Source organism: Lates calcarifer, linkage group LG12, assembly GCF_001640805.2.
Source record: "Lates calcarifer isolate ASB-BC8 linkage group LG12, TLL_Latcal_v3, whole genome shotgun sequence".
Lineage (NCBI taxonomy): Eukaryota > Metazoa > Chordata > Actinopteri > Centropomidae > Lates > Lates calcarifer.
This window is the reverse complement of record NC_066844.1, coordinates 9,538,914-9,564,533: the sequence shown is the minus strand read 5'-3', so window position 1 is coordinate 9,564,533 and position 25,620 is coordinate 9,538,914. Positions and strand designations below refer to the sequence as shown.

General features: G+C 38.5%; 1 protein-coding gene across 2 annotated transcripts in view; it reads right to left on the bottom strand.

Moving 5' to 3' along the window:
* cntn2 (contactin 2) overlaps positions 1-25,620 on the bottom strand; it is a 45,228-nt gene that overhangs the window by 13,294 nt on the left and 6,314 nt on the right. Inside the window, exons 1-14 of one of the 2 annotated variants that reach the window (XM_018667547.2) lie at positions 21,633-21,710; positions 16,065-16,134; positions 12,794-12,958; positions 10,334-10,475; positions 8,296-8,471; positions 7,952-8,047; positions 7,367-7,579; positions 6,383-6,485; positions 5,937-6,118; positions 5,626-5,762; positions 4,285-4,414; positions 3,711-3,861; positions 1,843-1,970; positions 1,484-1,659 (exon numbers count right to left, since the gene is read on the bottom strand). In XM_018667547.2, coding sequence (XP_018523063.1) covers positions 1,484-1,659; positions 1,843-1,970; positions 3,711-3,861; positions 4,285-4,414; positions 5,626-5,762; positions 5,937-6,118; positions 6,383-6,485; positions 7,367-7,579; positions 7,952-8,047; positions 8,296-8,471; positions 10,334-10,475; positions 12,794-12,851 — 1,692 coding nt within the window. In that variant the 5' untranslated portion in view covers positions 12,852-12,958; positions 16,065-16,134; positions 21,633-21,710. Of the gene's footprint in view, positions 1-1,483; positions 1,660-1,842; positions 1,971-3,710; positions 3,862-4,284; positions 4,415-5,625; positions 5,763-5,936; positions 6,119-6,382; positions 6,486-7,366; positions 7,580-7,951; positions 8,048-8,295; positions 8,472-10,333; positions 10,476-12,793; positions 12,959-16,064; positions 16,135-21,632; positions 21,711-25,620 lie in introns of those variants that run through there. The other variant, XM_018667546.2, reaches the window with a different exon arrangement.

Here is a 25,620-nt window from a genome sequence, read left to right as displayed (position 1 = left end):
TGTGCTTAAGTGAAATGTTTTATTTCCTGTCCTGAAATGAAGTAATTATATAGTCAGAGTTTAAGAAAATGCTGGAACCTCTGTTGTCTATTTTGGTAATATGTCTCCAAACTTTGGTGTTGGTTTAACAGCTTTTACTTTTCACACAAGGTCTTTAGTAAATAAATACAAGTGAAACCATATATTGAGAGGGGCGGCCTCTGCTCTGTACTGCATTTTATTATGTTGACATAGTGTTCTTTACATGAAGGAAGAAATCTTTAAGACTGCATCCTCAAGCTGAACTGAAACATCAGTGTTACAAAGAGTTTTGGTTCTCTTCTCACTGCAGCAGTAATCAATAAGGCTGGAACTAACAGCTGTCGCTATAGATAAAATACTCAGCAGCCCAAATTGATTTTCTATTACATAATCAAACAGAAAATCCCCAGATTGAAGACGCTGTAGCTAGGGTTTGTTTGGTATTTTTGCTTGAAAAATGACAATTAATGGATTATCACAATATTGTATAGTAATTGTTTTTCTTTTTTAAATCAATTGCCTTATCAATTAATTGACTGTGTTGCTCAGTTACTGAGCTATGAACCTTAGAAACAGCCCTTAAGTAGGCCAATAGTTTTGTACCAAACTGAATTAAACACTTTAAACCAGCAGCAGACTGAGCTTAGAATCAGAGCCTTTACTGAGGACTATCAGAATCAGCACCTTAAAAGGTGAGTGTCTTGATTGTCTGTATTTTGTTTTGCTTAGCTGGTCCCCTGGCCACACTAAGCAATTGTGGGAGAAGGGCCTTGGTAACAGAGGTGATCAAGAACTAAACTGAGAGTGTTTGGTGCCACTGCGCTGCTGCTCCAAATACTCACTTAAGCACCAAATGTGGATTAATCTAACAGTGAACATAGTCCCTGACAAATTCACTTTATCCTCCTGTTTGAGTAGCATGTGTTAAAAAATACAGAGTCAAGCTGCTTCAGGAAGTGATTGATGATTACATGTTTGAGCATTTTATGTTTATTCATAATAATCCAATGTTTATATAGTGTGTTCATGACTTCATGACTACTGAGCTGAACAAAACCATTCAAATTGTTAACTTGTAATATCTACCTCTAGTGAGAATTTTCAGAGTGAAAGACCAATGAGAGTGAAAAACAGATCCCCCCCCCCCAAAAAAAAATCCCCACTGTATTTATCTTCTTAAAAAAAGTCAAAAAAGAAAACATTTGATCAAAGAGTTTTACAGTCTTCTGTTTTTTAAAGAATTACTAACAACACCTCAAAACTGAGGTAGACGTATAGACTTATAGAGATATCAGAGCCTCAAATATTCATGATGGAAAGCACCAAATCACCCGCCCACATTTTACTAAACAAACTGCAATGTCTAACCTCCATGCAGTAGAACCTTTGCAGGATCTTCCAGACACACAAACAAAGTATAGTCCCAAGCACCTTTTCTTCCCTCATAAATTACAGGACTTACCCCCTCCACCCGGTGGTACGGCCTGGCTGGGTCCTCCATATCCAGCAGGACACCGTTGAGGGCCCAAGTGAAGGTCAGGTCCATGGTGGGGTCGTGGGAGGCATGACACTGCAGAGTCACATTCTCCCCCTGATTGATGTCAGCATTGGAAGGAGCCAGTGTGATCTTAGTGGCATCTGCAAGAATATAGCTGATTCAGATGAAAGCTAGCAGGATATATATATATATATATATATATATATATATATATATATATATCACACACATACATATAAAGTAACAATAACAGAAAATCGAGTATCCAGATTTTATTTCTTGCTTTAGTATTTTGGTGTCATAGTGCGCATGTGTTTGTATACCTCTGACAGATAGGTGTCCAGTGCTGTTGGCTTTGCCCAGATAGTTTTCAGCAAAACAGGTGTACTTCCCTTCATCTGCCCTGCTGATGTTGTGGATCCATAAGACTCCATCTGAGGTTACTGTGACTCTGAGAAGACACACGCATTCAGTTAGTCAAGAGCACCTATAGTATATAGTATATACCAATTTCACAGACTATGGCTTTACATATAATTAGTGTTGACATACTCTTGACAAAACATGAATATTACAGGTATTAGAAGTATTATACTAGTGTTCCTGTTATTATGTTGACCATCTGTATGTCTGTATGCTCTAACTTTATGTGATGTGGCATTGCATGATTTAAACCTTTATACATTCATTCCACTGCACAATGGGAAATGATGATTACACATTCACTTTCCCACCCACAAATTCTCAGTTGATCTTGTTTGTGTTAAGATAAAAAAAAAAACACAACAAAATTTGATTTAACATGCATTTTGCTCTGTAATGATATAAAGCTGGTTGGAGATCAGCAAAGTTGCTTTAAGGTTTATTTGAAGCTTTGAATAAAACATGTAATCTACACTATTCTGAGTGTTTGCACACTTAAAAGGTAAGGTAGAAGGTTTAATGACCACCACCACTTGGCATACAGACACAGATGAAATCTCATTAATATGAAGTGGACAAAGAACTGATTCTTACTGAATACTTTTTTATGCATCCAGAGTGTGTTTCACCTAAACTTTGATGTTTTTCCATTTGAAAATCATTGACAGGCGCAAACACTCAGGTGGTTATAGACTGTCACACAGCTGTGACAGAATCTGATGAAATCAACAATTACATCATCTGATATAAGTACATAGTACTGTGTGAAGTCACTTAGGATCTCATCTCCATGTAAGTAGAGTATGTATCATGCAAGTATCTTGGATTTTTCCTTTCAACAGATGACTCAAGGTTTTTTTTTTATGTATCTCAGTTTCTCTCAGGCTGTGCAGGAACTGAGGGCTTGCTCACTCTGTAGATGATGACATTTATTATAGCTCTGGCTGTCTCTTGCTTAAATCTATAGCTGCATGAGTAGAAAAGGGTGCTTTTTATTGTTTGCCTGGAGCATGTGGAGACTGAGGCAATGACCTCATATTGTGACCTCTGATATGGTTTAAGACACATTGGGCTCAGTTTTTCCTGAAAGAAGGCAAAGACATAAATCCAAGCAAAATATTCAGGCTCAAACACAAATGGAAATGATTTTGTGATTCTGGTGACCACACGCTCTGGTGTAAACCAGGGGCAAGGTGCAGCTGGGCGCATCATGGAGGAGAGGCAGAATACATTATTTGTAGGAGGGATACAGAATCAGCAGATGGAGTCGGGCAAAGGTTAGTAGTGACCAATATGAGCTTACATAACTCCCCAGAAATGAACATACATCGTCCCAAATACACCATCAGTGGCAGAATGAACAGGCAGCTGATGTATGTTGGTGCAGCAGATACTGGAATATCAACTGGGCTGGGTGTTGTTGTGCAAACAATTAGGTCACAAACATTTAACTAACTAACCTTAACACAGCTATGTTACTCCAGATGACTTTACTGTTAAACGTGGAATCAACAATTAATGAAGTCACACTGCTGTGCCATCATGAAACATTGGTAACAGCCCTTCTCTTAAATACATGGCTTCATCTGATTTGATGATAACTAAGTATTTCCTGTGTGCATAACCAAATATCCCGTTAATTTGATGTAATGGCCTGCATTATAGTAACATATTTTGTGTTATTTATTTGTTTTACACTTGTTTTAAAATGTGAAGCAAATGCATTGCCCTGTGAATGAAAATCTCATTGACCTAGTAACTGTACTACCTGCTGCTATTGGTGAGCAGCTCTGTCCCACGGCTCCAGAACAGGCTGGGCTTTGGGGCAGCTCGAGGGCGACACTCAATCATCACCTGCCCTCCTCTGGCTGCCGGAATCAGCTTTCGCACTGGATTCAATCTGAAGTCTGGGGCCTGAACTGGAGGAACAAGAAGCAAGATGGAGGAACAGAGTCCAGATAATGACATAGAGAGTAGAAAACAAGGCGATTGATGGTTGCCGGGGGGGGGGGGACAGATGGAGGCAAGGATGGAGAGAGTCAGATTAAGGAAAATGAAGCAATAGTGAAAGACAAAATGCTGTTGATTTGAGCCAAGAGTGTGACTATTAATTTGTATTAAAATTCAATTTGCATAAATACAAAGAAAACTCACTAATATTTTGTGTTCTTTACTGACATAGGCCTAAAAATAATTGAAAGTGTACAGTATGTTGTTTCCTGTAAAGAAAACCGCATTAATCCTTATTAAACACTATTTCAGCATCAGTAACAGAGACAGTACGATTTCTGTCTCAGTACTTAATGAAAGGTGGTAGCATTGATTGGAATGCCTCCTCCTACCTTGGACTCTGAGCTCAGCAGTGGAGTAGATGGTGCCATGCTTGTTTTCAGCCACACACTGGTACATTCCAGAATCCTCCAGAGCCAGGTTACTGATCTTAAGACGAGCTCCATTCACCTCCACCCGGTCCTGAGTTGATCGAAGGAAGAGGTTATGTGGAGATGGAAGAAGAGAATGATGGGAGTGTAAAAAGGAAAATGAAACATATATGTATTGTGCAGTGAATGTGTTGGAATTGAGAATGAGTCTACATGCAGGACAGCTAGATGAACTTATTACTTATTAATAACTTCCTCTGTCTAAGAGCCAGATTGACATGGGACTAATAATAACAAATGACCTCTGTATTTGATGAAAATGGTGGATAATTTTCAGTAAAAAATGTATTTAACAGGCCATGATATAGATGATTTAAACCAGATTAAGAACACAGACAACTATACATGAAGGAGGTGGTCCAGGATGAATCCAGTCCTGTGTGAATAAGGCTTGACACTGCTATTTTAGTGTTAGTAATAACAGTGAGTAAATAAATAATGTGTGTTGTAATTCACCACATTTCTGGTCAAATTTTACATATAATGGTGGAGTCATAACGATGTAGTCTGATACAAGCCTCTTTTGAATCAACCACTGGCAAGCACCAAGCAACTTTGAGATGTTTCATGTAAACCAAACAATCCAAAAACTGAGACAACTGAGCTAAATAACTAACCTACATTGCAATTTTATCCCAAAGAAGATTGTAAACCACCAGTTTTCCAGGCAATCCTTTCAGTGTAACACTAAAAGTTAGAGGTGAAAAATGGCAGAAAAGCTGACTTCTCTGAGTCAAATTATTCCTTCTATTTTAACTTTCTTGAACAAAAGGAATATTGGAACATTTCACATCAGAACCATTGGTACAAAGTCCATCACAGTGTGGAAAATCCCACTATTCCTTCTACTTTAATGAAACTGAAATGAGGTTGATTTTTGTCTGTGTTGATATATCCAATCTAATTTGAGAAGAAATGGCAGAGAAGTCAACCTTTCGTTTTAATGTATTGTCTAATTTTAAAAAAAGTTCTTCCTATGGAAGTATTGCCATTACAGAGACTTTTCATGTAAAAGGAGAACATTAGACATTAACACATTAACACACATCATCGCACTAGACATGGTTTACTGATCATTTGTGGAGGTAGAGGAAGAGGATGAAGGGGAAAGACAGAAATCTACGCATTTTAAGTGTACTGGTAAATTTAAAAAAAATCAGTGCTGGGATGAGTATTTTAGCATAACTTTGCATGCTGGAGGTACTGTATACACAGCACAGAGGGATTGCTTGCATGTGTTACCTGTGTGCTGAGTGGCTGTCCATTGCGTAGCCAGCGTATAGACGGTCGTGGTTTACCAGCAGCAACACAACTCCAGTGCAGCTCTGAACTGATCTCCACCTCAGAGTCACTCATCACCTGCAACCACTCTGGCTGAGCTGGGGGGTTGGAGAAGAGAAATAGGTGGTAAATAACAGAGAAAAGAGACAGAAAATTACCCAAAATGATTAGAAATGCATTAGATAAGTGAAGTAAAGGTGCACTGATGGCAACAAACAAAATAAAACCAGATAAAAATATATGGTTTGCTTCACAGAATGTCTTTTCTTCACCTTGCACATTGATGCGCCCCTGATAAGTATCACTTCCCTCTGAGTTGTAGGCTTCACACTCGTAAACACCCTCATCATCAAAGGAGAGTTCTGGTAGCATGAGAGTGGGACCCTCTGCAGAAGAGCCTGCCTTGGATGGCATCAGTCCGTCCACCTTCCTCCATCGCAGCTTTGGAACTGGACTATTGGACAAAAAGTAGAGAGGACAAAATTGGAGGTGAGGTAAAGGAAAAGGCTGTCGATGTTTAGAAATGAAACAGCACAGGGACCAAGGAGATAACTAAAGAAGGGGAAACGTTTTTGAGACATAGCAGAGTATAATTAAAGACGTTTAAGAAGAGGACAGACAAGTTAGAGGCAAAATAAGTGTTAGCAAAGCTGAACAGGGCAAACCCCAAAATACCTTGCAGACACATTATTCAACAATTTTGGAGTTGGAAGCTTACTTTCCATAGGCGAAGCATTCTAACTGGGCAGTGTGTCCTGCAAGAGCATAGGTCTCTGCTGGGAAGCGCACTTTAATGCTTGGAGCTGACTTCCTGGGATTGACTGAAATAAAATAAAAGATTAATATTCGAATTTAACATCATTCATATTAGGCACCTCTTATCTAATGTAAGAACTGGATGGGACATTTGCACTGCTACTGTGATGTACAGTATATCTCAGTGTTAAGCATTCTATGCCGCTGCATACCTTGACAACCACAAAGAATGGATCTTTCTGATGCCCAGAGGAGTTTACTAGGAATACTGATGACCAAATAACCTTTCCTCTTGTGCAGTGAATATCAACTGGTAACCATAGGCTGAACAGTCCAACCAATGTGATTAGTTATCCAATTAAATCATTTTGAATTCTTCCAGGCTTCAACCAGTGCTGCTGTGGCAGCTGAAGCAGAGTTTTGAATACTGTAGCAAATGAGAGATTTCAATTTTTGTTTTAAATACATTTGCACAAATTTCTAAATACATCTTTTCACATTGTGTGTGTGGAATAATATTGAGTGTAGTTTGATGAGCAAAAATAGCAATTCTATCCATTTAAAATTAAAGTTACGACACAATAAAGTGTGCAAAAAATGAAGGGGCCTGAATATGTTCAGAAGCCACTGTATAGTGAAAAGACCTTATTAAAAATATATATTTAATTTTTGTATTACGGTTTATATTCAGAAAAACTTCACAATTTGGTAAAGTAACATTAATAACTTGTTTTGAAAAAACAAACCTAAGGTATATTTGAATCAGTATGAAAACATTGGAGCTCAGGATGAGCAGGCTTAATTACTCACCTATTCTGCTTAAATTGCTGAGCTACTGAGTTAATTCTACTATGCGCAGCCAGCATTCCTGTAGCCCTCTATAATAAAGCTACATGTGGCTGTTAGTAGTAATGGTGTCAGTGATGCAGCTGCAAAGCCTACATACCATCAGGCAGTACAGTGAGCTGGTTGGCCTTGCTGAAAGTGCTCTTGGTGCTGATGTCCATGTTGATGGTGGTGAAGCAGAAGTAGTTTCCGGTGTCGTTTGGTTCTGCTTTAGCTACATAGAGGTTCCCTGTTACCTGCGACACAAACCAACGGCCATCGTCTCTCTTGATGAAGTTGGGAAACTCATTGATGAACCAGCGGTAGGACAGAGCTGGAGAGTAGAAATCGGTACACATCATGTTCATCAGTGATCCAGTCTGAACTTATTGGGATTGTACTCAATGAAAATTATGGTCAGTAGTGTCAGTTTAATTTTAATATGTCATTTCATTAAGACATTTCGTTTCATATTCACCTGTCTTCCAATCTGGTTAATAATTTTGCCCAGTTAAAACTTTCTTACCAGTCTTTCTGACAGTTAGTTCTCATCGAAAGTAACAATTTTCCCACCGAATAGCAAATCATTTTCTGTGGCATTTTACTACTCATCTTACAAGAGGTTTAAAATACTAAAAGACTAACTATGATTTTTATTTTTTTAGATTTTCCAGCAGAACTAAGAACCCTGAACTAGAGGGGATACCTGGGTAATGTGGGGGAGGTTGGCAGGCCAGGAAAGTTCCTACGCCCTCATATGCTGTCTGAGGACTCCTGTTGTCTGGAGGGAAGTCGTGGAGGTCTGGAGAAAGCATATACAGCAATAATACACAATTAGTAGTAACCAAAGTTCATTGTGAAGAGTTAGAGTCAAGTAAAAATTCTGAAACGTTGTCTATTTAATGGCTGTTATCTCTGTGTCAGAAACGCTGTCACAGTGACCCACTCAAACAGCTCAAGCTATTCTAAAACGTTGAAAGTCTGCAGAAAGCGTTGACTCGTTGATGCTTCTTTATCAAACTAAAAGTTGAAAGTCCTTTGCTCACTCACAGCCAAATTTGAGGTTAGCTGCTCTGCTGATGATGATTCCACAGCGGTTTATAGCCAGACACTGGTATGAGCCTGTGTCTCGAATAGACTCAGGACTGCTGATCACCAGGTTGCCAGCCACCAGACTGTAACGGAGGTCCAAACCGAGTGGGACATCAGTGCCATTCACAAGCCATCTGCAAGACAAAATGATAAGACCATCACAAACAGAAGATAAGAAAACATAACACAATTATGCGGATCAGTGTTAGAAGTTGGGTTTATCCTCTTCACAAAGAGTCGGCTTGTATGTAACTTGTGTCTTCCTGGTGTGTTTAGGAAATATCAGAAGATGACAAGAGGTAACTCAAATCATGTCATCATGTCAAGTTCAAAAACGTGAATGACAAAGAATCAAAATATGCAGATAATTCAATCATAATTTTGAGTGAATGCAACAGCTGTAAAACAAGAATAAATATGAAACAAATAAATAGAAACATTGTAAGAATACATTACACTATGAATGTGTCAAGAAAACATTCGTAACTGTGCTTGGCAGCTCATTAAAATAATGTGTATGATATATACTGTACTTAATCCTCAAAGTTTGCAAAATATGCTTCTCATACATATCATTGGCCCTGTAGAAGTCCATACATGTCTACGGTATATCTACTATATCAAATATATCACAGGTACAGATGACTGTGGCAGAGACATAGTGTGATATCATAATGGGTCAAAAAGTCTGTCCTTAAAATCTTCTCCCAAGTGCTCTTTTGTATGGATTTGGAGAACAATTGAATGCTAGTTTATATTACAGATAAATGGAATATCTACCAAGACAGAAAACCTTGTTCATTGTTTGCCAGCAGTGCCTCATTTTCTGAACTGCATCATCACAACTTGAAGTCTGATTTCATGTGACTTGCATGAGGTTTCCACTGCTATTTGCCAATTTGTAAATAATATTAATACCACATAGAATGTAATCTAATACCTGCTTCACAATCATACTTATTAATGCCATTACACTTCGTACGTTTACTTGAAAACATGTTTTATTCAGATATTTTTTCATTCTCTGGCTCTAAGAAATTGCTGTGACTGACATTTGAACATAAACTAAAAGCCCCTCATTAACAGCCAGCTGTGGAGGGTGTGTGCGATACACGGAAGGCTCGGGAGTCCAGCATCACTCATGGCTTTGATCATGTTTTTCGCATTATCACGTAGCACAGCATGAACAGAACTTTTAGGGACCCCCCATGTGTGAAGCATGTCATCAAACATACCTGCGATGGCTTGGCTGGTGTGCGAACCCCTACATTGTTTTGCATGCAGGACGACTCTTCGCGGAGTAAAATGTTCGTCAATCTGCTGTGCAGTTAAGCTGATGAGGGACACCGGGCTAACGCTGCTCGTCCAAATATCAGTGGTGAAGGTTAGGGCCGAAATGTCTTGCAACAGGCTGCGGATGTGCCTCTTGGTTTTTTAGATGTTTTATCAGATAAGCAATCTGTTGAGCAATGTGTTGAAAGTAATCGTTTTCGTCCCTCCTCTTGGCAACTTTGCAGAGCATAATTTGCAGCCCGCTTTACTTTTGTCACCATTATCCACTTTGAAATACCTCCACACCGCCGACATTGCTCCTCCTTGCTCTCAATTAGCACCTGTCACGCTGCCGTAAAGTGGTATCGGGTGCTGTGGTATCGGAACACTTTTACGAGTACGAGAACAGGGTATCCGACAATCGGTGCATCCCTACTTTTAGGTTTACGTTTTTGCCAAAATTGATACTTGCTCATTATGAGACTATGACAACAGGCAGTAGTGATGTAGGTCTGATGCTGCTGACAAAAAAGAAAAAAGTTTCCTGCAGCAAAACTCACTGTCACAACAATTCTATTTTCAGTTTATAAATATATATGCAACATTTTTATACCTGAATTTTAAGACTTTTTAATACCTTTTTGGAGGAAACTGAATTCTTTTCTTTTCGAGACTTAAGAGTGTCTGGTGTGTGTGTGTGTATGTGCATTTGTGTGTTACCCACCTGTAGGAAGCAGCTGGACTGGCTCTGGCCTGACAGTTGAGGGTCACCTTGCCTTCAGTCAAGCCCTCTGGGTAAATTGAACTGCTTGGCTGTTCTTCAAACACTGGCCCACTATCATGACCTGACACACACACATCTCCACCTGGAAAAAAATTAAACAACAAACAAAATAACACTCCAAACCCTGCTCCAAACATTTCCTAATGGTGAGGGCAAAGAGTTTCATCCTGTACAATCCTATTGTTTACTTATATACAGTACTTCAGTATCAGAATAAGAAAAAAAAAAAAAACACTATTGATCTCTGCAGGAAAACTGTTACCAATGTTCAACACACAGTTAGGAAAGAGTAAGTAAATAAGTCACAAGGTCAAAACTGCTATAAAATAATAATAATAATAATAAATGGATACTAAATGAATATAAAAATGTACAAATGCAAATATTCAGAGTGAAAAATCAATTGTGAGGTAGAATCACAGTATAAATAAAAGTGAAAAAATTGAATTATGCAAACAGTAATTTAACAGTAAATTAACCGTAATGTGCAAAGGTAAGCTGAATGAAAAGTGTAATGTCAGTCAACAGTAAATTGACAGTAGTTTAACAGCAGAGGACTGATGAAGATGTGCAGAAGTGATTTACAGTACTATAAACATATGCTAGCAGTAGTAGCAGTAGATTGTGTAAGTTATAAAAACTGTTTCTCTCAGCCACAACTTAAATCTTGTCCTTTCTTTGTTTATATCAAATTTGTCTAGGATTGTTTCCATGATTGTAACTTTAGAAGCTTAGGCCAAAGATCAAAAATCTACCCTTTGTTTGTTCTGTTTTCTGTCACTTGTAAAAAAAGAATAAGAGAAAGCGTTGTGTCTATGCAAGTGTTTGGTTAATCCTTTATTTACTTTCGTTGCATGCTCATGGTCTACCTAATCCATGAGCATGCAACAAACATTAAATGACAATTCAGTAAGTTCTTTCTTTCTTTTTTTCTTTTCCTGTAGAATTAAAATAAAATAAACTGGTAAAATGTAAATTAAATGTACAACTTACAAGCCTTTTAAAGATTTAATTTTATTATTTCTTTTTGCTTTACAGCATCATTGTACTGCTTCATCTGCAAACTCAAATTCAACAGTGGACAGTTTTTCATCTGTATGTGAGAGCATGGGCATTTGTTATCAATTTGTTATCATCTCACCACTGCTTCTAATGAACAACCTTTATTCTGCAGAATGTATTGTGTGTCCAGGGGGCCAGAGTATGTGTGACTGCACATTTCACTACATTGGCAGACCTTGATAATTCCAACATGAGCTACACCTGATCACCATCTATCATTCATCACATCTGTGCATTATTTCAACCACAAGGCCCAGTGGAGACAAGAAAACAGGGTCGTCTTGGTGAAAATTGAATACCCTCCACCTGCCATCTAAAACAACAATCATGAAATTTTAATCAGGCCCTAAAACGCCCCCACAGCATAATGCTGTCACCACCATGCTTCACTGTTGGGATGGCATTGGGCAGGTCATGAGCAGTGCCTGGTTTCCTCCAAACACAACACTTGCAATTTAGGACAAACAGTCCAATCTTGGTTTCATCAGACCAGATAATCTTGTCTCAGTCTGAGAGTCCTTGAGGTGCTTTTTTAAAAACTCCAAGTGGGCTTGAGGTGTGTCTTCCACTGAGGAGAGGCTTCTGTCTGGCCACTCTACCATAAAGCCCAGATCAGTGGAGTATTGCAGTGATGGTTGTTCTTCTGGAAGTTTCTCCCATCCTCTCTGGAGGTGTTATGGTGATGGAAAAAGTCGGGGAACGGCTCATTTTTTATGTCATGTTATGTTAACGTTTCACGCATTGGCAATAAAAAAGCAATTATTAAATGTAAATTGCTTCAAATTCTTCCATACATAATTTTAAGAATAAATAATAATAATAATAACAATGGAGCAAAGGTAAATGTTATTCTGCACTGAAATGACAAAAAATAGCAGCAGACAAAAAATTGGCATTATGAGGAGACTGCAACCTTGCTCCAAGTGATACATGAAAGAAAGCAGAAATGTCAGATTTTCATCATGTTTTTTTCATTGTTTGAGATTTGACTGCAGCTTTTTTAATGACGCTCTCTTGTGGCTTTCAATAGCACCCAACGGGAGATCTAGCACTGTTAGTATTTCTGGTAAATTCTACAATGTAGTTTAGGATTTTTCTAGTTTAGGCCTGACTTATGTTCAAATTAACAGATCGAATTACATGTTAGTTTGAATTTAGTAAAAAAGTGATAGCTCTAAAACTGACATGACATTTTGAGATATGTTTGTAATATGTTTATCGTGCTACAGTGAAGAAGCTAATCAAAAATAAGCCTGTAAACTGACATTATTAAGTATTTTTCCCCAACACACTGATTCTGCAATTGATCTTCAAACAGTCAAGTCAAGTGGAACTTACCAACAGTTTCCTTCAGAGCCAATGAGCTGAGGATCAGCAAGCACAGCAAAAACTCCATTATCTGGATCCAACTGGATTATGACAGGATCACAACAAGATCAGGAGCAGATGGGACCAAAACCTGTTCACCTTATCTCACAGGAAGAGGAGGCATCCAATTTGGGCCTGGGCAGAAAAAAGAAAGAGATAACTTTCATGAAAAACTCCTATTGCTCTATAGAGGACTTTAATTCAATAAGCTGCAGTGGACATCCCTGGCCTGGCCTTAACCACAGACCAACACAATAGAGAGGCCTCTGGCCAGCTCATGGGTCAAAAAAGGCAAATGGGGGTAAACTAGTAGCATCTATATATATATATATATCTATATATATATGTGTGTGTGTGTGTGTGTGTGTGTGTGTGCAAAGGGGAAGGAGTGACTTATAGAGAAAGGAGATTAAATAAAATAGTGAAGGAGAGGCAGAGCTAGGCCATGAAACTGAAATCAGTTTATAGAGTAATGGAGAAGGAAGACGAAAGCAATGTACCACATAACTCCTAATGACCCCTCATTGTCTATGCATCATGGAGAACAGTGGAGTATAATCATCCCCGTGCTCATCTCAGGCAGGAAGCACGTTTGATATTGTGCAAAAGTACGTGTGACAGCCAGCTGAGTCATTTCTGCTTATCTCGGCCTTAGCTGCTGCTTGCGTTTTGTTACTCCCCTCAGTTTTACGTCAGTGCAACTGGGTGCACCTGGCCAGTCCATCCAGAATGCATTTAGGATCAGCCGTCCCCATCTTTTTCTCTCACCCCTTGCACCACATGGTTCTCTTTATTCTTTTTTACATCCACTCACTAGCACTACTGATCCACTGATTGACCATTTCACACATTTAGTTAATGTATTCTGTCATGTATTCTATCTGTCAATAAATTTTGTTCTATATCAGATAAATTTGACTCTAAAGTCACACCTCTTAGAGTAATAACTCAGACAGACATGATACACATATTTTCAGATTTAGTTTGACATACACTTTGCAAGGACATCATTATCTTGAATTCCCATCACAAATAAGCTGCCTATAAATGTGCTGCAACTGGAAATCACAGAAAGAACTTTTCTGAAAATCATCACATTCTTACGTTTTGTTAAAGCTGTATTTGCCAGTAATAGGATCAAATGACTAAATGTAATATGAAAGGTGTTGCTGAGTGATGAACCCACAAAAAAAATGATCACCCTCTGCACTGTTTTAGCATCTTTCAGCTCCTCAAACCAAAGTGTTTAGCTGCTGAACATTAACCACAGTCTATTTCCCATAACCACAATCTTCCCCTAAGCTGAATAATTCTTATGAACTGTAATAAACTCGCCTCTGCATCATTCATTTGCAAAGAGGCTGGAATGCTTAAGTGCCAGAGCAGAGCTGGATGGTAGTTAATATAATTACATTTCACTTCTCTTTCCATATAATTGTATCATGGCAAATTTGAACATGGAGATACTGTGGGAAGTTGAAATCTTAAAATCTAAATCCTGTCACATCCTAAACACTACAGGATGTTACACTAAGGGATGATTTGGATGATGTTCTACAAAACAGTAAACAGAATCAACAACAGAGCCAATGAATGATTCTGGTGTCATCATTTTGCAGAGCGTAAATGTAAGTTCCTATAAACATTTTGTATTGCTGCAAAGCCCTAAGAGGTATATATATAGCTGCCATCTCTCCTCATCTCTGTATTTTCTGCTCTGAAGTTGAGTTTGTTTGAAGGCAGCAAAACAACTAAGTCGATGTGGCTCTTCACATTCACAATTAAACTGCAGGACGCACTCTATCTGTCCTTCACCACGATGGATCTATCTCGTCTTCATGCTCCATCAAAGAGTATGACCGCCCAAGGCCATGGAGTTTTTAGGGCTGTGTGAACATCTGTTGATGGCACACACTCCCCTAAGGACCACAAACATGCACATATACACATTTACTGAAGCAACACAATGTCACTTAAATGAAAGTAAAATGGTATGGTCAACTTTGAGGGACAACTCAAGAGCAATAGGATAAATCAGAGTAATCGTGATTATTTGTAGATGACAATGCACAACATGTTGGCCTATAAAATAAACTGTGAGAGGGTGATTGGATAGGTTTCTTGTCTGCATGTAAACCAGGTTATTTGATAAAGGCAAGAAATTGAACAAAGCTATTTTGGAACCATGGCTCACTTATTTTAACTGCTTTTAGTGATATAAGACATTGCTTCCTGGTTTTCTAGGGCATTTGGAATGACAGCACATTGAGAGGGCAGTAGTGTGTACACTGTAGTTTTCTCTGCTCCACTATCTTTTAAGTGCTGGGTCTAATTTGATGCCGGAAATTCACTTGTGAATAAATATGCCTAAATTATAAATCTATTAGTATTTGACTTATAATTTACATTTAATGATTAGAGATGGAGAGCATGACAGCATTTTATCAAACCAAAGCCTCTCTAGAATCTCTATCTCTATCAAATCTTTTGAATGGTTTGTTTGATGATCAGTGAAGACATTGCTTAGCAAATATACTGTCTTATATCACTCAGAGATTCTGATTCTGAGCTGAGAACTGAAAACTGCCAATGATGAGCACAAATTGGATGAAAAAATTAACAGAGGTAAGCTATATGTTTTAATCACTCTCACCTACATATTTATCTCTCTCTCTCTCTCTCTCTCTGTCTCTCTCTCTCTCTCTCTCACAGACACACACACACACACACACACACACACACACACGCAGTGGCAGGGGCCCTCCCTATTGATTTGGTGATTCAGAGATCGGAGATAGAGATGCTGAAAGCAAGAGGGAGATTCAGCTTCATGAGTAATATCACATTACTGTCATGATTGAATTCTTGACAAATACACACACACATATACACACACACACACATTCTCTCTGACTCTTTCCATCCCGCTATTAAAGGCATCATTACCATGCTCAGTTAGCTGTGCCCAAGTCTCTGCAAACAACTTCACAGATAAATGTGTAAGAAGTGCATATGGTAGTGGTGGTCATAACCTCTGTTACTGTGACATGATGGTTGCGAGAGTGTGGCAATCCTGTAATCACTATCCCATTACACAGCTGATACAAATGTGATTTGCTCATTAACTTCAGTAAACATCAAGTTTAAAAGTGAAACCTTGGCAAAAGGATAATTGTGTGGTGTCATGAACAAACACTATAGCTGGAGCCTGTGATGAGGCACAGACCAAGAGAACACATACCTGTTGACTACAGCTGTTTGTCCAACAGCTCGCTGTGGCTGTTTCTCCCTCTACCAGTGCTCCAGGCAAACTGGAAATTCAAAAGAAAAACAGGAGACATTTAGAGAGAGGAAGGAGCAAATAGAAAGAGTAGTGAAGGAGAAGAAATGAAGAACTTAAAAAGGTAAAAAAGACAGTTGGATGAGAGGAGAAGGAGTAGTGTAAAAGAGAAGGAGTGAAAGAAGGACTGGGTACTATAGAGGAACCAATCAGAGCCCTGCAAGCCTTCCAATGTTCGGCACTGGGGATCATTTCCACTGGGGATGAGGGGAAGATGTGCCCCAGACTTTTCTTTTGTCATTTCAGGTTAGTTTTCCCTCTAAAATTTCTCAGAATGTTGACCCCTGACTGTCCTACCACCAAATTCCAGATGAGAGAAGATGAGAGAAAGGAATACCGGCAGGGCTGATAAAAAGGCACTACCATTGGTGTGTTTTAGTTTCTTTGTTGTTGTTGTTGTTTGAATGCTAATAGGGTATTTAACTACCGCAGTGGTAAAATTTGTTGTAAAAATCTAAAAGAAACCTTCAAGCATCAATAAAGGGAACAAGAGTTTTATTTGCACATGCAAACAACCCATAGCTGTCCCATAAACACTAACCCTGCAATAATGATAACTGATTTTTTTGCCACCTGGGGGCAGCAGAAACAAGTTATGAACACTGACATACATACCCCCTTTGTGTGGCAGCTAAGTATGGAATAACTAAGCAATCAGCAGACCTCAGCCCTAGAGTCCCTCCATCTCTCATACCACACAGATGGTCAGTCAGCAAGATGCTCAGTTCTGTGTGTCTGAGCCACACTGACCTTATGCACACACAGTGTGTAGGAAGGCACATATCTGTTTGTGTTTAAAAGGGTAAAATCGGGTACCAGAGTTAAGTTTCTCCTGTCCCCTTTCTGAAAAAGATGACAAGAGGGTTCCTCTGCATTTTACAAGGCCCCTGGTAGTTTTGTAATTGCAAATGATGGCTCATTGTAAAGGCAAAATGATGCAGGACAATTTTTGAAGTCAGTTCCTATGTAAATCCATAACAGAAATATTAATCAAAGCATCAGATGAGTGCTCTTCAAATTGCTGGTGGGTGGAGGAACTCCAGGGGTTAAATTCTCCATCTAATAGAGGAATGACTGTTCCTATTTCAAGAATCAAAATGTCAAGGATTTTCAGCGATTTTCAGCCTTTGCAAGAATTGTTTCAATCCTCTCTTCACATCTTTATTTATGTATATAAACACCAATCAGTGGTGAAGCTGATCGGTGTATGTATCTGTCTATGCTGAGGTTGACCTTCACAGAAGCACCCACCATGGATTTTCAGACAAAAAGTCCTGCAAATCTGTTAAAACTATTTGTATCCTTCAGCTTGGGCAACAGCAAATCATCACAGCCAGGAGAAACAGAGAGATTTCCTTTGTTTGTTTTTCAAACATACAAAAGTTCAAGGTTTTGTAAGTGTCAGCTCTGGCTCCTAAACTGCTTGCTGCATGGAGGTGATTTTTCAATTAAGGACCAGAGCCCAGAAGACTGTTGCACACAGCCTCCTTGCACTGTCCTTTAGACCCTTTTATCTTCCTGGATAAAAGAGTGACTTTAATCTTGGTTTTATATGCCAGGACCAGAAAACAAGAAGGCAGGAAACACAATTACATCTCAGTGGCATACTGATGTTTTCCATCTAAAATGTGTCCAACTAACAACCTTGAGATTTCACGTTGGATTATCTATCTGTGTTTTGTCTGCTTTACTTTGTGCCATTTTGAACATTAATACCCTATTCTGTGAATAAGCTCTAAAATCACTCCTCCAATTTAGGTTCTGACCCACCAAGCCATCTTAGCTATCTCCTGTCATGCTTTTACAGAGGCTGTTTTGCACAGAAGGTCTCTTATAAGGACCTAACTGTGATCTCAGTCTGATTTTGTGCAGTTACATAGCTCTGTTTTTCTTGTTTTATTGATGTATTATTGATGGGTGCTGAGTCAAGAGAGGGCATATCAGTATAATGTTGCTTGACTTTGACTATATACTGACCATACCTTTTTGATTGATACAACATGGTGGCATTTCTGATGGTACCTTGGACTGGTTCTATTACTTATCAAACAGAAAGATTTTGTGTGTGTGTGTGTCAGCTCACATCGCAATACTTATATTGCAAACAATTACAAAGTGATTCACATATAGGATAAAATAAAAGTATACATACATACATACATACACACATGTATACACTCATACACATTAATCAAAGCATGTAACACACAACAGAAACTTACGGCAAACATGAAGTATTTATAGAACCTACAGAAATGCATTTTCAGCAGCCTTTTAAAACAAACACAGTCTCAGCAGATCTGATGAAAAGGGGAAGGCTGCACCATAGTTTAGGAGCCACAACCTCAAAAGCACCTCTGGATTTTAAATAGAAACAGGTATAAACAGAGATAAAAAGCCTTGATGACATGAGCAGAGAGGCTGACCTCTAGAGTAAGGGCTCAACATCTCTCCTATACGAGCTGTGGCCAGAAAAGATGGGATTCATACCAACAAGGCAAACACTGTTAACACATGATGCGAACCAATCCTCTCTACATGCATGAGTGTTCACACAACATACACCAACCCCAAAATACCCCCCGTCCCTCTCCTGACTCTACTCCCAGCATTAGCCGAACCAGTTCTCTCACCTGACCCTCCTTCATTGGTATCAACTATTTTGGTACATTGTAATCAAAGGCTGTCCAAATCTCAGAAACTTGATTAAAACCATCCATAAAAGATACTGCTGTTGTCTTTAATAGTTACAATATATATAGATGTGACAGACCCTCAATGGGCGGTGGTGTTGCAATCTTAAAATCTTAAAATTAATATTGAGGCATTTATATCACTTTATGTCTGCAACTCTAAACAGTTACTAGCATGAGTTCTCAGCACTAAAAATGAGCTATAGGAGCTCTCACCAGCATCTCTAATAACTAACTTTCATGGTGATCCAAACCAAATTGCTTATTCGATGACTCAGGCTGCCTTAAACTTCTGTGCACAGAACTCAACAAGTCAACATTAATTTATGTCATCTTAACAAGAAACCACACAAATACTTCACCAGTGGTGTCCCACTTGATATGAGTGATCATTGCCCAATTATATATATCAGAGACATCTACTTGCCCAAATCCAAGTCCTATATAACTGTAACCTGTAATCTAACCTTCAATTTAGTAATGTCTCTTATATAATTGGAATACAAAATTTTAGAAGTGGCTTTTTAATGAGTATTTTGCTGCAGCTGGCCACCTTTTTTAAAGAGGTACACTCAGGGTATTATTCGCCATCTATATTAATATCATTGGCAGGTTACTTAATAGATGCAATTTACATTTTTATGCAGATAACACTATTTTATACATTCTAGCGACCCCCATCCCCTCAACCACTGACAATTTGCAGCTCTGATTTAATTCCTAGCATGCTTTTCTTAACCTTTAACTTTTTAAATGCACATAAAACAAAATTTATATTCTTCTCTAGAGCTAAGGAAATTGATCCTCGTCTTAAAATCTGCACTTCTCCTTGCCACAGTCGCCTAGTGCTCATGGTGGGATCTGTATGGTCTACACCTGCTCTATATGTACAGTGCCTCGCAATGGGAATTGGCACTATATAAATAAAATTGACTTGACTTCAGATGCTATCCCAATTGAGAAGTTCCTTATAAATACTTAAGCATTTGGATCAATGATAAAATGGTTTAAAGGTTTAAACCCACTGAGACAACTGAACTTAATTAAAAATGTAAATTAGTTTTCTCCATAGGAACAGGTCCTCTCTCCCACTGTGTAGCAGGAAAAGTATTGTGTCACTTTTCTCTCTGTATTACATTATAGTGATGTAATTCATAGACATACTCCCTGTCAGGATTGGCTGACACTGTGTGTTCCTGCAGTAAATAATAATCTTGGGAGGACAGCCTTCAAATATTATGCCCCATTTGTCTGGAGCCAATTACAGAGTAGTCTGAAAATTGACACACTAGTACCTAAAGGTCAATTCAATAATTTGGTTAGAGATTTACTAACTTGCAGTGTGACTTTCTTACATTCACTGTTCACGTGTGTATACACTGTACATATGTATGTGTGTATATGTATGTACATGCATATGTATGTACTGCTATCACTGCTGCTGGTCTCCTGACATACAGCATCAAGACTTTAAACAACATAGAAAGAGTATCTGAGAAATTCAAAACCTGTCAACCTCTAAGGCTGAAATTATTGTTCTGTAAATATATACCTAAATGTCTCTACTTACTTAAACAGAGGAAAGGGTTATGAGTACCCTTAAGTGACAAGAGGTCAATTCATACCGCTGCCAAATCTCAAAAATGTGACTATGGCATCAAACTAGCTGATAGATTCTATACAAGTACAAAAGGAGCAGCAAGCACACATTTTACCCTTCTGTAGTCAAGAGTCTTCGTCATCTCATCATTATGCAGTTTTTAATCAATTTTGATCAATAACCTCCAACACACAAGCAAATGTCACAAAATAGTTGCTGAAAAATTATGAGTATCTAAAACATTTAATGCTGCACTGGAAAGTTAATTAAAAAGAAGCCAACCTTTTCAGTCTAAAATAAAATATTCTGATCCATGATCAAAAATGTACCATACATTATGAAAAATAAATTTAGACCATTAAGCCAATCAAGCAGCTAATTAGCACCGCAGGCTAACTCCTACACTTGACCGTACACCATGTAACTGCCACCATTTTATGCAAGTTAGGCATTATCTGACTGACCACATGCTGGAGAAAACACAATTACTGTGTCATTAAATGGATGGAAAAACTGAGCGATCATATTGAGACATACTGAACTATTCTCCTACAGTAGCTTAAACTGGAGGATGCAGTGCGTGATAGGGAGTCCTGCACCAGAACCTAGGCAGCCAGCTCCAGGGAAAGATAAAAATCTCCAGAATGCCTGCTGCACCCTCAACCAGCTATTAGTTTCCCATTCACTAACAAGGGGAGCCTGAGAGCAAGATGACTTCATGCACGCTGTGGCTGACTTCATCAGGACACAGAGAAACACATCTATTATCCGTGTGTCTCTGTGTGTGTGTATCTGATCATTAGGGAACAACAGTGGCTCTATGTGTCCCCTTTGCCACTTCTTGTCCTGTTGAACAGAGAACCATTTACTGAAGTGCAATCCACACTTACAACATTGATACACACATGCAGAGGGGCACTTACATAGTGACATACTACTGGACCATTACAGCGCCACTCACAGAACCCACTCAGCTCACAGTCACTTGACATGAGTGCAGAACTGGGATGACAAATACTTAGGAGAACTCTCTACCTTCTTGCACACCTACAGATTAGTCAGCACCATCAGCACCATCCATCAAACCCCTGGAAAGCCTACCTGAACTTTAAGTGCACAGATTAACTTTCAAAAAGAGATTTGCATCTACAATAGAAGAGTCTCTTTTGTCTTTACCTGGTCTGGATAGAGATGAAGATAATTCAACTGTCGAAGCACGTGAACAGAACTAATCCACTCCAGTATCTGGCAGACTGACACATGTGATTGTAATCAATCTAATTTGTATCTGAACTCAGCAGAAAGAATTCATCAATTAGTGTTTCAAGCAAGAATACCAAACATTCACTAGTTCCTGCTTTTCCTTTGTGAAGATTCTCTGTGTCTGCATCACTGTAAACTGAATATCTTTGCAATAAGGGTGTTATTTTGGGATCTGAACTGTTGGTCAGACAAAACATACAATGTAAAAATGCAACGGGCAGTTATTTTCAGACATTCTGCTCAGAACACGATTAAACACAAATTACTCAGCTGAAGAAGGGGAAGAAGGACCAATAAAAGAACAGAATTAAATAACTTAAATAAAACATATATATGGATAAGTAAACAAGATTAAAAAAGATTAAAAGTCTAAAACGTAGGAGGAGATGCTGATAACTACTGAGAACCTCACCAAGCATCTCAGATTCTCAGTAGTCATCATCTCCTCTGACTTCCTGTCCTGCCAGCAGACAGAGCTGACTTACAGCTGACCTCAGGCAAGAGAAAATTATTGGATGGAACAAGTTCAGCAGTGCACACAGGGCCGTGGATGGAAAGCTTAGCCATGAAAGTTCTTGAGAGACCAAAAACAGATGTTTAAGAGAAGGTAATCAGTCCAAAAAGTGACCAAACACTCTATGAGCGACTTTGGTCTTAGAAAGTAATCCTTCCTCCTGCAGAGCTCTCTTAGTCAGAAAAATAAACTGTGCAATTTGGCAAGATGAAAACAGAACAAACAGAGATGATATAGAGCCTTAACAACAGTGATTATGTTTAATAGTCATGCAGTAATAGTTGCTTTCTCTGGATTATATATATTATAACAACAATAGCAACAATTTGTGGTTATGTAATCATTTTTCCATATTGAATATAACCCCATCATTTTCTTAATTTATGCTTTCTCTCTGTGTCTGCTTTATCAAGATTAGTAGCTACACTGACAAACATCTTCAGGTAGCACCGAGTTAGCTCTGAAATGTCTTATTTCAAATTTCTAATCATAAGTGCCTGGTGTCTGGTGTGTATCTTTCTATGTGCAAAATCAGTACATTATATGTCTACTGTCACACCAAAAATAGTAAATGAATTTGGCATTTTCAACAGTGCTATATAAGCACATCCTTGCAAACCCACCTGCTTCTAACTTGACTAGCAGTATGGGACTGCTGTGCCTTAGAAGCTGGTATTTGCCTCGTGATGTCTGTTTCTATCACTAACACACCTGTCAGCAGAATTTATGATACTGTTGTGCATTATTGGTCAGGTAATAGAAAATAAACAATAGGGAATCAATCATAATGAGAAAAAGCAGTGAGAAAGCGAGATAAAACTACTGAATGGAAAGTAGAAAAAAGCCTAGACGCTAAATGCTCAGTTATATTTTTTAAAGTTTCAGGGGCATCTTAAATATTTTTGACACATATTTGCAATATATCTTATTTCATACAGAATTGTATCTGATTTGTTCCTGAGGTCCTGTCTGTGATGTCTGTTTCAAAGACTCCTTTGTAAAGGATTACATCACTCTGCAGTTGCATATTTGTGGGACAAAAACATAACAAAAACAGTCCAACAACCACTTGAAAATCCAGCTGTGTTGAGTGAAACACTCACAGATTTCAGAGGTATCTCAGAAGCAACTAGCAAAGATAGCTGCAAATCCATTCATCTGTCTGTTGTGTGGATGTTTCTGTCAGCTTTTAGACAGTTACTGAAAACTTGCACCCACTCATGTTGGTACTATACTGTTTTGATTCAATCTATCTTACTGCCAGTGTTGATTGGCTCACTGCCTGCTTCCTGGAGTGTGGGCAGCTATATTTACATGGAGTTATTAAAAATTTCAGGTCATACAGTATTGGCATTCACTCCATGTGTTCACTGCTCAAACAGCAAATGCTAAGAACCTACATTGCAGCTTTATATTTATGTCACAGATGATGTCATTATAATTTCAGTCATGAATCCTGGAATCCAGACACTTCTCAGGGCTGCATCTTTTTTTTTTTTTTTTGAGAAAAAAAGTTTTTATTTAAAGTCAGTATACTACTATAACATCAACAAAAAAAGGCATAGTTAAGGCTATGAATTGTATGATAAAATATTACAAAATTCTGAGATGTCTGTTGAATGGGATTTACAGATTAAATTTACTTATTTCAGCATCAGCCCACTCATGAGCAGGTAATGAAATGTTTAGTGTACTTGAGCTGTCTTCTTAGCTGGAAACTTTGATGGCAGTGTCTGGATCCGGTGACTTTTCCAATGCCGGACTTTGGGGTGAATGCTCCTGAAACTGTTGTGCAGATGCCTAGTGAAGGTTCTCTCTGCTTCTCTGCTGCTCAGCCTCTGGACGTCAAAGACGGTCCTATGACACTCTGATGCTCTTGGTCTCTACTAACAGCATGTGTATTTCCTAGGGGTGTTTGAAACACACTGCCCAGCATCAGAGTGCTCTGTCTCAGTCACAGGTCACATCTCCTCCTACAGGGCAATTACCCAAAACAAACATCTAAAATCAACCAAGAATGAATAAGATGAGAACATTGGACCACTTTGAAGGAACTTGCTATGATGCTCTGATTTTAATTTAAATTCAACTATGGAGAGAACTGAAACTCAAAGTTGGAAGAAAGCATCCATCAAACCTGAGAGCAGAGAACTACCAGCTGAGCGAGGTCTCATGAAAAGCTACAAGAAGCACTTGATTGCAGTGATTGCCTCAAAAGGTTGTGCTACAAAACATTAGAATGAGGATCTCCTATGTTTTATACAAACAGCTTACAAAAACTTAAAGCAACATTATGTCACTATTTTACCTTTAGATAAGCTTCTAACAGTAGTTCATCTCACATCTGTTACATTCTAGTTACATTCTGCTTAAATGCGCTTAAGTAACTGACTGATGAAAAGTTATTGATTCATAAGGTCACAAAACAGATGCCATCCCACTCCAACAGAGAAAATGCAAAGAGAGTTGTTTGATCAGCAATGGGAGAATAAAAGATAAGTAGCATGATACTAAAAAGATGTGAAGTACTAAGAAAAGACATCAGTGATGACTAAGTACTGTGAACAGGTTATGAAAGATAAAAGCTGGCATGCAGACAGATGATAGCAATGAGCCCTGCTACACTGTTGCTGGAAATACATTTTTCCCACAAGATCACCTTTCACATTATGATTCTGGAAAGTCTGCAGAGACAGACTTGTGCTGACTTCTGCTGTGACTTAAGTGAGAGGAATAAAAAGGATTAAAATGGACTTTTACATTATTTAATTCCCCCAGGACTGAACATGCTCCATACCTACACCCATATTACCCTTAGCCCATGGTAAGCTGAGACAAAATGAACATCTTTTTATGTCAGGATTCTAAAACTGTCCCCAGAAAACGCTCTGATTTCAGTGAACACCTGAAAGTCTTGAGTTTATAGTAAATAACGCATTGATTAGTCCTGATTTATTTTGCCAATCTGGCGGTAAATGTGAAATATGACTCATGCATAGAATAGCATTGAATATCCTTTCCTTATTCAAATTTGTTTTCCACCCTTAGTTTATGATGTTAATCCTGAAATCTGTTATAAAGCCTAAACTAATACATCAACCTTGGCCAATATGATCAATCAATTTGTAGATATTGTATATTTATATGGAGTGGAGAAATGAGATAGCCTCACAAGTCTGAATTTCTTGGACTTATTGTGTGATATCTTAAGGAAATTACATAATATCTGAAAAACCCAAGACTGTCACATTTTTACATGAGAGAGGATATAGTTTAGTTTCATCAGCACTCCAGAAGGGACAGTGTGTGGGGTTTAGAAGGCAAATAAAGACACAATGTAAAGTTGGGTTTTAACAAAGCTTAGGCCAAAGAAAGAGGATTATGCAC